The 15,375-nt window shown below is 45.2% G+C and overlaps 1 protein-coding gene across 1 annotated transcript; it reads left to right on the top strand.

Moving 5' to 3' along the window:
• Nucleotides 1-4,489: 4,489 nt before the first annotated feature.
• Nucleotides 4,490-13,864, top strand: LOC100489685 (NACHT and WD repeat domain-containing protein 2). The gene is made up of 6 exons (XM_031896240.1): nt 4,490-4,519; nt 5,765-5,965; nt 7,573-7,705; nt 9,077-9,627; nt 11,151-13,598; nt 13,787-13,864. The coding sequence occupies exons 1-6, from the start codon at nt 4,490-4,492 to the stop codon at nt 13,862-13,864; spliced, it is 3,441 nt and encodes a 1,146-aa protein (XP_031752100.1).
• The last annotated feature ends 1,511 nt before the right edge of the window (nt 13,865-15,375 follow it).

Raw genomic sequence — 15,375 nt, 5'->3', positions numbered from 1 at the left:
GGGTTCTGGGGTATTATACATGGAATTGGCACTGTATTTATCCTCCTGTGGGTTCTGGGGTATTATACATGGAATTGGCCCTGTATTTATCCTGCTGTGTGTTCTGGGGTATTATACACGGAATTGGCGCTGTATTTATCCTGCTGTGGGTTCTGGGGTATTATACATGGAATTGGCACTGTAATTATCCCGCTGTGGGTTCTGGGGTATTATACATGGAATTGGCCCTGTATTTATCCTGCTGTGGGTTCTGGGGTATTATACATGGAATTGGCACTGTATTTATCCTGCTGTGGGTTCTGGGGTATTATACATGGAACTGGCACTGTATTTATCTGCTGTGGGTTCTGGGGTATTATACATGGAATTGGCACTGTATTTATCCCGCTGTGGGTTCTGGGGTATTATACATGGAATTGGCACTGTATTTATCCTGCTGTGGGTTCTGGGGTATTATACATGGAATTGGCACTGTATTTATCCTGCTGTGGGTTCTGGGGTATTATACATGGAATTGGCACTGTATTTATCTGCCATGGGTTCTGGGGTATTATACATGGAATTGGCACTGTATTTATCCTGCTGTGGGTTCTGGGGTATTATACATGGAATTGGCACTGTATTTATCTGCCATGGGTTCTGGGGTATTATACATGGAATTGGCACTGTATTTATCTGCCATGGGTTCTGGGGTATTATACATATATACAGTATATGGGTGAAAGTTGCCATATTGTTTCCTCTTTCTTTGCAGATTAGGAGGAGGTGCCATACTGGTTATATCAAGTGAGATTATTCATCACCAATTTTAGTAAAATCACCATATAAACAATGCGCAGGAGAAATATTCTATTGTCTTTAGGAAGAAACTAGCAGAATCTCACATCAGAGAATAAAATCCTTGGGAATACAATACATGGTTCTGACATTGGTGCTGCCTATTCTAAAATAGCTCGTTATGGAAAGTATAACGGTTTAATGGGCACCCGGGGAATCATTTGTAAAAGACAGACTTGCCGGAGCTTGTAACAGCGTTTGCCATGGGACTGTTCCCTGATAAGGAAAAAGGCAAAGTGAAAGCAATTATCATCCTGTGTGTGTGAGATGCAGCCGTTATCTGCGCTACATTATTCATGGTAACAAATTGCAGGTCATCAAAATAAATACAGTAACATCCACGCCTGCTGCGCTGTCTCTGCACTCACCCCCGGGGGCACCATTATTCCTTCCTATTGAAAAGATTGTTATTGTACGTCTGTATATCTCTGCTCTATAAATGCTTGTTAATCATTATAATATAGAGGAGATTCCAGTGTCAATTTCCGTTACAGTCCATCCTCCATATCAGGTATGTACATAACATGATGCTCATTGTAAGCAGCAGTCCTGCCCTGCTTTATGGCTGAGATTCTAGCTATCTGTATAACAGAGCATTCTGTCACAGTGGCACAGATCCTATCTGACCCCCCCCCATTATAAGCAGCAGTCCTGCCCTGCTTTATGGCTGAGATTCTAGCTATCTGTATAACAGAGCATTCTGTCACAGTGGCACAGATCCTATCTGACCCCCCCCCATTGTAAGCAGCAGTCCTGCCCTGCTTTATGGCTGAGATTCTAGCTATCTGTATAACAGAGCATTCTGTCACAGTGGCACAGATCCTATCTGATCCCCCCCATTGTAAGCAGCAGTCCTGCCCTGCTTTATGGCTGAGATTCTAGCTATCTGTATAACAGAGCATTCTGTCACAGTGGCACAGATCCTATAGTAACCAGAAGGCTTGGCTGGTTAGGTGTATAAATAGCCCTAGGTTATCCCTTGGAAATGTTTGCTTGTGTTATATTTAATACAAATAATCTGATTTATATCCCACCAGAATCTGAAAGAGAAAGAAGAGCCCTGAGGAACAGGGTGTACCCGAAGCTGAGAGAGTACTGTAGGCAGGTGTATGGCCTGGAATTTCAGGTATGAGTCTTTTTGGTCAGAATGGAAGGGCTGCTCTTTTCTATGCAGAACAGTAAGAGCCCAGATATAGCACTTATCATGTCAGAACTAAGTCATGTCAGAAATAATTTGATTGCTAAAGTTCAAGCTATCAGCTGAGCAGGGGGGTTACATGGACAAGAAAACAGTTTCTGGCAAATTCTTACATTTTATTATTTAGCCCTTGGCTAAGTCTGAGTCACTAAGAGGATGTGCCTGTCGGTAACCTCCAGGAACTAAGGGCAAGTATGCACTCCCCGAGGGTAATATGTACGTTGGATCATGCAAAGGTAATAGTAACATACACAACAGCCATTTATAACAGGGATCTGCAGAGTCACTCCAGCAGATTTTAAACTGAGCTACCAGGGTATGCTGGGAGTTGCACACAGATTCAGTATGGTTTGGTTGCTATGGGTTACAGGACCTTGACTTATTTTACCCATATTCAAACCTATCTCCCTGTGTCTGTTTTTGTCCCCCTGTAGGAGCAGGAGCTACTGCCCATATGCCAGCCTGTGTAATTCACAATATAGGGCAGTGCTTATTGGCTGGGGTCCAAAAATGGTCTCCATGATGTTTACAGCAGGTCTTCCTGTAAATACAGTAATATTTCCTTCTACTACAGAAAAATGTAAATACAAGGTGTTATATAATTAATTATACACTTTGTCTTTGGTCACCACAGTGTCTCCTATATCATATTTTGGTCTGGAGCATATGTAACCTGATATTTATTATTTGGCACCACCATCTGGTCACAGTTAGAATTACAGACAAGTTGCCAATACATTAATAAAATAACAATATGTTTGTTATAGTTCCACAGTGTTGTATTTATTAGATCTCTTTGTACAGATCATGGGCTTGTGTAATGTAAGTGGCTTCTTGCTGCACCTATCCCTCTATTGATTTGTAATACAGTATAATGTAGGAACACCTAATGGGAATCATCCTAGGACCTCTCAGTCTGGGGCAAACCACTCTGTACCCCTTCCAGCAAATATTTTTACTGTGTATTAATAAGTATTTCTGTTTAAACCTTTGGGGTCTGACAGAGCAGGGCTACACCATAATTTTAGAGCAAGTACCTATCACTTTTCGGCTTGCTAGGGATGCTGGGAACTGCAGTCCAACAGTAGCTGAAGAGCCATATGCTGTGTATTATTGTGGGGCTGCATTAACTTAAAGTAGGCCAGTCCATGAATGTATATTTCTACCTGTATTTTTTGGCAGGTGGTAGATGCATATGAGGGAATCCATTATGAGGAGTACTACAGCCCCAGGGTTCAGAAGATCCGTATGCAACTGCTGGAGGGATGCCTGAAACAGCCAGTGGGCCCTTGCTTTGTGGTGAGTCTGGCAGTGTTAAAGCAATACTGTCATGGGAAAACATGTTTATTACAAACCCATCAGTTAATAGAGCTTCTCCAGCAGAATCCTGCATTGTAATCTGTTTTTCCCATGGGGCTAGCCATATTCTTCATTTCCCAGGGTGCCACAGCCATGTGACCTGTGCTCTGATAAACTTCACTCACACTTTACTGCTGCGCTGCAAGTTGGTGTGATATCCCCTCACCCCCAGCAGCCGATCAGCAGAACAATGGGAAGGGAGCAAGATAGCAGCTCCCAGTAGGTATCACAATAGCACTCAATAGTAAGAAATCCAAGTCCGGCTTGGGACTCCTCCAGTTACATGGGAGTAGGAGAAATAATAGGTTAGCTGAAAGCAGTTCTAATGTGTAGCGCTGGCTGAAAGCTCAGACTCAGGCACACTTTACTGCTGCGCTGCAAGTTGGAGTGATATCCGCCCCCCTCCCCCCCAGCAGCCAATCAGCAGAACAATGGGAAGGGAGCAAGATAGCAGCTCCCAGTAGGTATCAGAATAGCACTCAATAGTAAGAAATCCAAGTCCGGCTTGGGACTCCTCCAGTTACATGGGAGTAGGAGAAACAATAGGTTAGCTGAAAGCAGTTCTAATGTGTAGCGCCGGCTGAAAGCTCAGACTCAGGCACACTTTACTGCTGCGCTGCAAGTTGGAGTGATATCCCCCCCCCTCACCCCCAGCAGCCGATCAGCAGAACAATAAGGTCCAAACAGTCCCCCACCAGCCCAATAAATAGTGACTGTCTATAGTATCTTACAGCACCCCTGTCTCATTTGCCAGAATCAACAGTTTGTCAGTCTGGGCCTGCACCTATCCCCATTCACAGGGTTGGACTGGGTCGGCTGGACACCCAATGGGCCCCCCTGACCCAGACTCAATCTCCATCTGTCTCTTCCCTGTTGATGATGCTCCGCCGCAGCCTTCCCTCCCCTGATTACATGCAAGGCCTGTGCAGGGGGAAGGGAAGGGCTGGAGGTGGGTAAGCGGACAGGGGCCCCTAGGGTAGCAGCCCCGGTGGGCCTCATACACCCCAGTCCGCCACTGCCCATACACCCAGGTACACAAACAGGCTCAGACAAACATTAGCCTCAGCTGGAAAGCAAAGGAGGAGCAAGATAAAGATGAGATTTAGAGGGATAAAGAAGGTTACGGTATAAATAAAAAAGGGATTGAGGGCAACGGATGCAGAAAACAGGACACAAACCCATAGCAAAGGTCATACAAATGAAGGTACAGGTATCCAGAATGCTTGGGACCCGGGGCTTTCCGGATAAGGGATCTTTCCATAAGTTGGATCTCCATGCCTTAAGTCTACTAAAAAATTTAAACATTAAATAAACCCAATAGGATTGTTTTGCCTCCAATAAGGATTCATTATATCTTAGTTGGGATCAAGTACAGGTACTGTTTTATTATTACAGAGAAAAGGGAATCATTTAACCATTAAATAAACCCAATAGGGCTGTTCTGCCCCCAATAAGGGGTAATTATATCTTAGTTGGGATCAAGTACAGGTACTGTTTTATTATTACAGAGAAAAGGGAATCATTTAACCATTAAATAAACCCAATAGGGCTGTTCTGCCCCCAATAAGGGGTAATTATATCTTAGTTGGGATCAAGTACAGGTACTGTTTTATTATTACAGAGAAAAGGGAATCATTTAACCATTAAATAAACCCAATAGGGCTGTTCTGCCCCCAATAAGGGGTAATTATATCTTAGTTGGGATCAAATACAGGTACTGTTTTATTATTACAGAGAAAAGGGAATCATTTAACCATTAAATAAACCCAATAGGGCTGTTCTGCCCCAATAAGGGGTAATTATATCTTAGTTGGGATCAAGTACAGGTACTGTTTTATTATTACAGAGAAAAGGGAATCATTTAATCATTAAATAAACCCAATAGGGCTGTTCTGCCCCAATAAGGGGTAATTATATCTTAGTTGGGATCAAGTACAGGTACTGTTTTATTATTACAGAGAAAAGGGAATCATTTAACCATTAAATAAACCCAATAGGGCTGTTCTGCCCCAATAAGGGGTAATTATATCTTAGTTGGGATCAAGTACAGGTACTGTTTTATTATTACAGAGAAAAGGGAATCATTTAACCATTAAATAAACCCAATAGGGCTGTTCTGCCCCCAATAAGGGGTAATTATATCTTAGTTGGGATCAAGTACAGGTACTGTTTTATTATTACAGAGAAAAGGGAATCATTTAACCATTAAATAAACCCAATAGGGCTGTTCTGCCCCCAATAAGGGGTAATTATATCTTAGTTGGGATCAATTACAAGGTACTTTTGCATCTAGCTACCCAAGAACGAAAAAGGCTTAATGTCCTCCCCAGATGAAGAATAACCCCCCCATTTCTTTGCCTTTCCTTCTAGGCCCTTATAGGAGAAGAGTATGGCCAGTTCAGCCTCCCCTGGAAGATTGAAGGAGAAGAGTTTGAGAAGATCCTTCTTGCTGCCGAAGAGAGCAGAATCAGCACCAGGTCGTTGGAGACGTGGTACCTACGAGATGAAAATGGGGTCCCTCCAGCTTATCATCTGCTTGAGAAAGAAGAGGGGCTCCCATACACACAAACAGTAAGAACACTTCTTATATAACAAAGCCCAGGTCAAGCCTTGACTGGCAAACTGTAGAGGGGCTACTGTAAGATGCCATAGACCAGCGGTTCTCAACCTGGGGGTCGCGACAGTCCCGTTTTTTACAGCGCATCCCGCTGTCCCGGATTGTTCAATGAATGTCCCGCATTACGGAAATGCAGAACATTCATTAAACAATCCAGGCCAGTGGGACGTGCTGGCTGCAGCCTACCGCTCCGGCTCCTTCTTCTTGGGCTCCTGCTCCTTATTCGGCTCCTCGTACGGCGGCGACAGGTCCTTTTATAAGGTTGCGCCTGTGGGTGTGACGTCACACGTACGCACGGGCGCAACCTTATAAAAGGTCCTGTCGCCGCCGTACGAGGAGCCGAATAAGGAGCAGGAGCCCAAGAAGTCTATGGGGGCTGCCATGTATGGGGGAATTTTCTATTGCAGGTACTCTCTATGGGGGCAATTGGGGGGCTCTGTGTATGGGGGGGTACTGTGTATGGGGGGCACTGTATGGGGGGACACTGTAAGCAGGGCTACTGTGTATGGGGGGGCTCTGTGTATGGGGGGGCTCTGTGTATGGGGGGCTCTGTGTATGGGGGGCTCTGTGTATGGGGGGCTCTGTGTATGGGGGGCTCTGTGTATGGGGGGCTCTGTGTATGGGGGGGCTCTGTGTATGGGGGGTACTGTGTATGGGGGGCACTGTATGGGGGGACACTGTAAGGAGGGCTACTGTGTATGGGGGGGCTCTGTGTATGGGGGGGCTCTGTGTATGGGGGGGGTACTGTGTATGGGGGGCACTGTATGGGGGGACACTGTAAGGAGGGCTACTGTGTATGGGGGGGCTCTGTGTATGGGGGGGCTCTGTGTATGGGGGGGCTCTGTGTATGGGGGGCACTGTATGGGGGGACACTGTAAGGAGGGCTACTGTGTATGGGGGGGCTCTGTGTATGGGGGGGCTCTGTGTATGGAGGGCTACTGTGTATGGAGGGCTACTGTGTATGGGGGGGCTCTGTGTATGGGGGGGCTCTGTGTATGGGGGGGCTCTGTGTATGGAGGGCTACTGTGTATGGGGGCATTGTGTATGGAGGGTACTTTCTATGGGGGCTACAGTCTGTCGGGCAATTGAGGGCATGGTCTATGGGGGGGTACTGTTTATGTGGGCAAATGAGGCACTGTGTATGGGGGGCACTGTATGGGGGGCACTGTATGGGGGTGCTGTCTATTGGGCCATCGTGGGTACTATTTTAACTATTTTAAAAATGGGGTGTGGCAATTGGGGCGTGGCCACAAAGTGGGCATGGCCAAAAATTGCCGTGCTGCACGCGCCAGGTCTTTTTGTGGGGGTCACCACAACATGAGGAAATGTATTAAAGGGTTGCGGCATTAGGAAGGTTGAGAACCACTGCCATAGACCATCACTTTTTACTGGGCCTATAGGGGGCTATTTGGGCCTGTGTGTACCTGAAATGCCATGGCTTATATCTAATATCAGCTCAGACCTCTGTTGTGAGATTTCTGGGTCACACAGGGTTCCCACTTATCAACAAAAAGGAAATTATAGTATTATAGAACAGATACAAGTTTGTTGCACTTTGCAGAACAGAAGAGGAGCCACTGACCCCCCACCCATGATTTACCAAGAAATCAGGAAGGTTCTGGATGTTGCAGTTCCTCTGTGTGTCCAGCAGGGGAGCATTTCCCCTCAGCAAGCTGAGAAATATTTCCGATCAGGTAACTAAATGATCCAAGGTGAGATTCTTTGGAATCCAAAAATGGATTTAGCATCATCCAAGGTTTTGGTGCTCTACTCCAGCATTTTATGATAGAACATTCCAATGATGGTTGCTAAGTACAGGTGTTGGACCCCTTATCCGGAAACCCATTGTAATAAACTGCTGGCTAGCAGTGGGTTAATACTTCTGCTGTGTTAGTTCAGGTACAGATACACACTGGAACTTTTGATATATTTATTAGAACATGGCAGGTAGATCTGGCCTGCTCCATGCTTGCTCTCAGCTTAACAGGAAGCACAAAACAGGAACAGGAATATCATCATCATCATCATCAATTAATGGCAAAACAGCAAGAATGCCATTAACCAAAATGTCTATACAAGCAGGTTACTACACCCATTATCCAGAAAGCTCTGAATTACGGAAAGCCTGTCTCCCATAGACTCCATTTTAATCAAATAATTCAGATTTTTAAAAATGATTTCCTTTTCCTCTTTAATAATAAAACTGTACCTGTACTTGATCCCAACTAAGATATAATTACCCCTTATTGGGGGCAGAACAGCCCTATTGGGTTTATTTAATGGTTAAATGATTCCCTTTTCTCTGTAATAATAAAATAGTACCTGTACTTGATCCCAACTAAGATATAATTACCCCTTATTGGGGGCAGAACAGCCCTATTGGGTTTATTTAATGGTTAAATGATTCCCTTTTCTCTGTAATAATAAAACAGTACCTGTACTTGATCCCAACTAAGATATAATTACCCCTTATTGGGGGCAGAACAGTCCTATTGGGTTTATTTAATGGTTAAATGATTCCCTTTTCTCTGTAATAATAAAACAGTACCTGTACTTGATCCCAACTAAGATATAATTACCCCTTATTGGGGCAGAACAGCCCTATTGGGTTTATTTCATGGTTAAATGATTCCCTTTTCTCTGTAATAATAAAACAGTACCTGTACTTGATCCCAACTAAGATATAATTACCCCTTATTGGGGGCAGAACAGCCCTATTGGGTTTATTTAATGGTTAAATGATTCCCTTTTCTCTGTAATAATAAAACAGTACCTGTACTTGATCCCGACTAAGATATAATTACCCCTTATTGGGGGCAGAACAGCCCTATTGGGTTTAATTAATGCTTTATTGGTTTTTCAGTAGACCTAAGGTATGAAGATCAAAATTACGGAAAGCCCCCCTATCTGGAATACCCTTGGTCCCGAGCATTCTGGATAACGGTTCTTATACCTGTATAACATATAGGTGGATAAACTATATCTTACTGTATGTATGTTGGAAAGCTGCATTAACAATGCTGATAAACCCTGACCCCATATTTTTCCTGCTTTTGTTCTTGCAGCTTTGGAGGAAGAGCTGCTCTTTGCCCTACAGGACCGGCCCCGGGCCGTGCACGAGAGGTGCATCTGTTATATACACAGAGTGCCATATAAAGCCTACCTGCAGCGCAGGAAGTCAGAACATGGTGAGACTGTCAGACCCAGGAGCTACGCAAAGCTCTGCCACGTACGGGATGTATTTATACCCACCTTGGCACAACACGGGCCCCTGTGCCTGTACAGCACCACCACAACATGCAACATTAAAGTTGGGTACACTGAGGAAAAGCAAGAGAAATACATTGACGGTCTCTGCACCCAGTTCTACAGTGACATATTGGGACTGATTGAAAAGGACGTCCCTGCCAGCCCCTTGTACTGCAGCAACAGGACTGGTGAAGCCATGCAGCACCTCTCTCTCTGTAGTATGTATGCGTCCCTCCAGCAGTTCCGCTTCAGAGAGGAGCAAACTATCCATGACTACATAGTGCATGGCAAGTCTCCGAAGCCAATGGTGGTCTTTGGAAGGTCAGGCTGTGGGAAGACTGTATTACTTGCCTCATGCGCTAAAAAGGTACAAGACCACTTAATGCTACTATACGCACCATCTCTCCCTACTATACCTGCTATCCCACAGCCCCAGTCCCTTCCCAGAGGCTATTATCCCACTGCTACTATAGGCACCATCTGTCCCTACTATACCTGCTATCCCACAGCCCCAGTCCCTTCCCAGAGGCTATTATCCCCCCACTGCTACTATAGGCACCATCTCTCCCTACTATACCTGCTATCCCACAGCCCCAGTCCCTTCCCAGAGGCTATTATCCCCCACTGCTACTATAGGCACCGTCTCTCCCTACTATACCTGCTATCCCACAGCCCCAGTCCCTTCCCAGAGGCTATTATCCCCCCACTGCTACTATAGGCACCATCTCTCCCAACTATTCCTGCTATCCCACAGCCCCAGTCCCTTCCCAGAGGCTGTTATCCCCCCACTGCTACTATAGGCACCATCTCTCCCTACTATACCTGCTATCCCACAGCCCCAGTCCCTTCCCAGAGGCTATTATCCCCCCACTGCTACTATAGGCACCATCTCTCCCTACTATTCCTGCTATCCCACAGCCCCAGTCCCTTCCCAGAGGCTATTATCCCCCCACTGCTACTATAGGCACCATCTCTCCCTACTATACCTGCTATCCCACAGCCCCAGTCCCTTCCCAGAGGCTGTTATCCCCCCACTGCTACTATAGGCACCATCTCTCCCTACTATACCTGCTATCCCACAGCCCCAGTCCCTTCCCAGAGGCTATTATCCCCCCACTGCTACTATAGGCACCATCTCTCCCTACTATACCTGCTATCCCACAGCCCCAGTCCCTTCCTAGAGGCTATTATCCCCCCACTGCTACTATAGGCACCATCTCTCCCTACTATACCTGCTATCCCACAGCCCCAGTCCCTTCCCAGAGGCTATTATGCCCCCACTGCTACTATAGGCACCATCTCTCCCTACTATACCTGCTATCCCACAGCCCCAGTCCCTTCCTAGAGGCTATTATCCCCCCACTGCTACTATAGGCACCATCTCTCCCTACTATACCTGCTATCCCACAGCCCCAGTCCCTTCCTAGAGGCTATTATCCCCCCACTGCTACTATAGGCACCATCTCTCCCTACTATACCTGCTATCCCACAGCCCCAGTCCCTTCCCAGAGGCTATTATCCCCCCACTGCTACTATAGGCACCATCTCTCCCTACTATACCTGCTATCCCACAGCCCCAGTCCCTTCCCAGAGGCTGTTATCCCCCCACTGCTACTATAGGCACCATCTCTCCCTACTATACCTGCTATCCCACAGCCCCAGTCCCTTCCCAGAGGCTATTATCCCCCCACTGCTACTATAGGCACCATCTCTCCCTACTATACCTGCTATCCCACAGCCCCAGTCCCTTCCCAGAGGCTATTATCCCCCCACTGCTACTATAGGCACCATCTCTCCGTACTATACCTGCTATCCCACAGCCCCAGTCCCTTCCCAGAGGCTATTATCCCCCCCCACTGCTATTTAATTGAAATTATTTTCTCATTTCAGGTGCACTCATGGCTGGAAACTTGTGACCCAATCTTAGTGGTGCGCTTCATCTGCCCTTTCAGGGAACCCCTGCATTTAAGTAGATTATTAGGGGGCCTTTGCTATCAGTTATCAGACATTTACCAGAGAGTGATTCCAAGCCACCTTGATGATGTTGCTGAACTGAGACAATGTTTTGTGGACCTAATATCACTCTCTTCCAAGCAAGCCCCACTCATTTTAATAATAGATGATGTTGATCATGTCCCCATAGATTGGTTACCCTCTCCTATCCCCAAATTCACAAAAATCATTGTGTCTGTGAAACACCAACAAAATGTGATTTCTGACCAGGTAAAGTCTCAGAATAAAGGCCAGTTCTTATTTCTTGAGATTAAACCTCAGAGACGAGAATGCAATGATAACTTAAAGCATTGCCTACTGGGGTGTTACAGAAAAATAACTTCCGGACAGCAAATGTACGTGAACAGGTCCTTGGAGACCAACACGTCCCCATTGCAGGTTCATCTGCTCTTCAAGTTAGTGGCAGAATGGAAGTCCCATCAAGACGTTGATAATCAAACCCTTGGAGAAGATACGTATGAAGCTGCTGAAAGATTATTCCACAAACTTGAGATCAAATATGGCCGTGAGATTGTCTCTCGAACTTTGAGTTACATAACACTGTCCCAATCTGGCATTGGAGTAACCGAACTTGTGGATCTGTTGACAGCAGATGACCTAGTCCTTGAGAAGTTCCATGAGTTATTTGGAACTGAAAACATCCCAAGAATACCAGACTGGATAGTGACTGGAATTCTTCTAGATTTACAGGGTTGCCTTGCCGACAGAATGAGCGCGGGTTGCAAGCTTGTGTATTGGAATAACAGAATGTACCAGCAGGTCATAATGACCCGCTATCTCAGCAGCCCAGAAACCGTTCAGGAGTTGCATACAGCCATGTATTATTTTTTTAGTGGACGTTGGACGTGTGGAAAATTTATATCCAAGGCTGTTCAGAAATTCAAGTCTCTGCTTCCCAACAGACGACTGGCGAACAACAACCACACACCTAACCGACATTATTTGGATTATCAACCTCCTTCTCAGCCGTGGTTTTATAATGTGCTCCCAGTCTGCCAAAGAGCTGTCACTGGTAACGTTAGGAAGGCTCTCGAGCTTCCCTTCCACCTCAAAGAATGTGGGAAACTGGAGAAACTCTACAATGAAGTATTTATGGCGTTCCCTTATTACAAAGTTCTTGTCCAAGCCGGTCAGCTTCATCTGCTCCTCAACAGCATTGAAGATGCAGCTGGGATAATGGGTAAACAAGAGCTGTACTTTCTATATGACATGCTGAAAGAGGTTTCATGTCTATTAAAGGAGAAGCCTGATTCCCTAGAGATGATCTTTCAGTCCAAAATGTTACCACTGGTTTTAACATACCCCCCTCTTTCGAGGATAGCCACCCAAGTGCATGGTGAAGGAAGAAGGAACTCCACCATAAAAGTTTTGCATTCACCTCTTATTACAGTTCCATTGTTTAAGATCTACTTCCCAGAAGTATCTTCTGTTGTTAGGGTCTTGGAAATGGAAAGTAACATGCAATTAATGGTGGTGTTTGGGAATGGCAGTGTCTACACTTGGGCTGTTGGAAAGAACCTAGCACTAAGGTTTCAGGGTTCCGTGCATATCAAGGATGTGGCAGTTGAGAATAAGAGTAGGTATCTGGCTCTGTGTACCATGAACCATTCATTCATATTTCTTGATTGTGTCTCCTGGACCACTTTAAATAATCTTATGAAGAACGTCAACGAAAATGGCCTCATTCCTAAACACTGTTCATTCTCAGAGACAGGACTAATGGTGGGCTTTGAGAATTCTTGTACAGTAAGGATTTTCGGGGTTCCCTCTGGGGAACTGATAGAGGAGATGACTTTCCCCCATGAAATAACATTCATTTCATGTGATAACAGGGGAAAATATACAGTCATGGAGCAAATGAACCATATTGTCATTTATGATAACCAGGATTTTTCCGCTAAAATTTCTCTTCCTGTGGACCTTATAAAAAACACAGTGTACAACATTCATATTCACGAGTCCCTGGTGTATATTATTGGCAAGGCCTCTAACATTAGTGTTTGGGGCATTTTTAATCCAGCTCAGCCTCGGCTTTTGGATGAACTTTATTCTGAAGGAGATTATGGAGAGGTGGTCTCTACAGAATATTCTCCACCTTGGCTCTTAACATGCAGGGCAAAATACATAGAAGTGTGGCATACAGAGTCCTGGGAAAGGCATTGTTTTAAACCTCCACATGGGAAAATGCTGACTTTCTGTGTTTTTTCCCAAAGTTGTGAGGAAGTCATTGCAGCAGTGGAAAACCTTCCCTTTCTTTTTGTCTGGAACAGGGAGAGCGGCCAGTGTATTTCCAGACTTTATCTTGAGCTGGCAACAGTCTCCATGGTAACTAAGTGCCACCGGTCGGGTCAGTTGGCAGTTGTGATAGAGGATAAAGCCTTAATGTTATGGGATTTAAAGTCAGCGGTCATCCCAACGTCTTACTTTCAAACTGGTCGCCCAATTGATTCTTTGATCCTCTGTCCCCAAGGGAATCATGTATATACTTGTGATGGTTCTGATCTGGTATGCAGGTGGGACATTACCAGCTGCTGTATTACCGACATATACCAGCACTGCAGTACTGTAGAGACAATGGCATTAGCTGCTAAGGGGGAGAATCTGGTTACCTCCGTAACATCTGGGAGGCTTTATATCTGGGTCACTCGCACAGGAGAAAATCTCCATTTCATCCAAACCCACCCTGTATCTCAGGTTCTCATCACCCCTAATTCTCATTTTGTGGTTACTTTATGTGAAAACGGAACTACCAAAGTCTGGAGGCCAGCCACAGCCACTGCAGTTTGTACTCTTCAGCCTTATCTCCAGCGGGCCTCCATAAACTCAGACGGCACATTTATCATTGGCCTACAGAATGGTAGTCTTCTCGCCGTCAGCCTGTGGTCAGGGGAGGTTTCTAAGAGATTCTGCTGTGATGAAGGGTCTGATTCTGTGCTGGACTTTAGAAGCCTGAATGGCCATCCTGTTTTTATAGTCTTGATCACCTTGAGTTCTAACCTTTATACATGGAATATAGCTGAAGGAACAGTTTGCCACCAGTTCAGGTTGCCTTTGTGTATCTCACAGCCATGCAAGTTCTTTCAACTTTCATCAAACGGACGTATCATGGTAACAGCCCAGGGTGGAACCATTAATGTCATAAACACCCAAAATGGCCAACACAGTGTTTTACGCACTCCCAACCCAATACTATACCAACATCTGACTAAGGATGGTATCTTCCTCCTTTACATATGCCATATCAGTACAAAGGAATGCCACTGTGATTTCCACATAAACCCTGTTCTGCATCTTATCAACGTTTCCAGTGGGGAAACTATTGGCCAGTGCCACCTTGGTAAGATGCCAGGTACCATGAGTGTTTCCGAAGATGATAGGACTATTTGCGTTGGGTTTGAGGATGGCACACTTGGATTGTACTCGCTGGGTGAGGTGTACAGGGTGGCAACAAGGAAGGCAAATGCTATTTCTTTAATAAAAAATTTAGATAATTCAGCAGTGAACATATATAAGGGCAAGTCATCTTCTACCATAATATGGGATGATACTATATGCTCAGAACAAAATGGGTGCTGATTTCTAAGGAAATAAGGGCTTGAGATATGCCCTATGTATAGACTGAAATTGCATTATAAAATATCCTTTGTTCTTTGATCTGCCCTAGCTAAGGACTTCAATAAATACAGTATACTATAATATGGGGGATAGAGTAACATGGCATACTCGGTGCAAAGGCCATTCTCTTGACCTACCCAGGGCACTTCCAGTTATATATACCCATATCCCCAAAATAGAGTGACATATAAGGAAACCCACAGCAACTAAACAGAAGTTGTATTCATTCATGTTCTCTCAGGGGGGCTATTTACTACACGTTGATGACAAAATCAGATTAGATTATTTAAATGTCAATTTGAACGACACCTGAACAAATGGATATACTGTATATTCAGGCTGGCAGGAAGCCCCTCTCTCTGCCGCTCCCCCTGTAGGACCGATGCCTCTGACAAATAATAAGAGGTGGTGGAAAAGCCAGTGGTCTCCATGATCCAAGGGAACTGCCATGAAAATCTTTATTGTCTGAATGTTTTGTTGAATAAAG

This window comes from Xenopus tropicalis, chromosome 2, assembly GCF_000004195.4.
Source record: "Xenopus tropicalis strain Nigerian chromosome 2, UCB_Xtro_10.0, whole genome shotgun sequence".
In the NCBI taxonomy this organism is placed as follows: domain Eukaryota; kingdom Metazoa; phylum Chordata; class Amphibia; order Anura; family Pipidae; genus Xenopus; species Xenopus tropicalis.
Note: the sequence above shows the minus strand (reverse complement) of the source record. Positions and strands in the feature narration are given on the sequence as shown.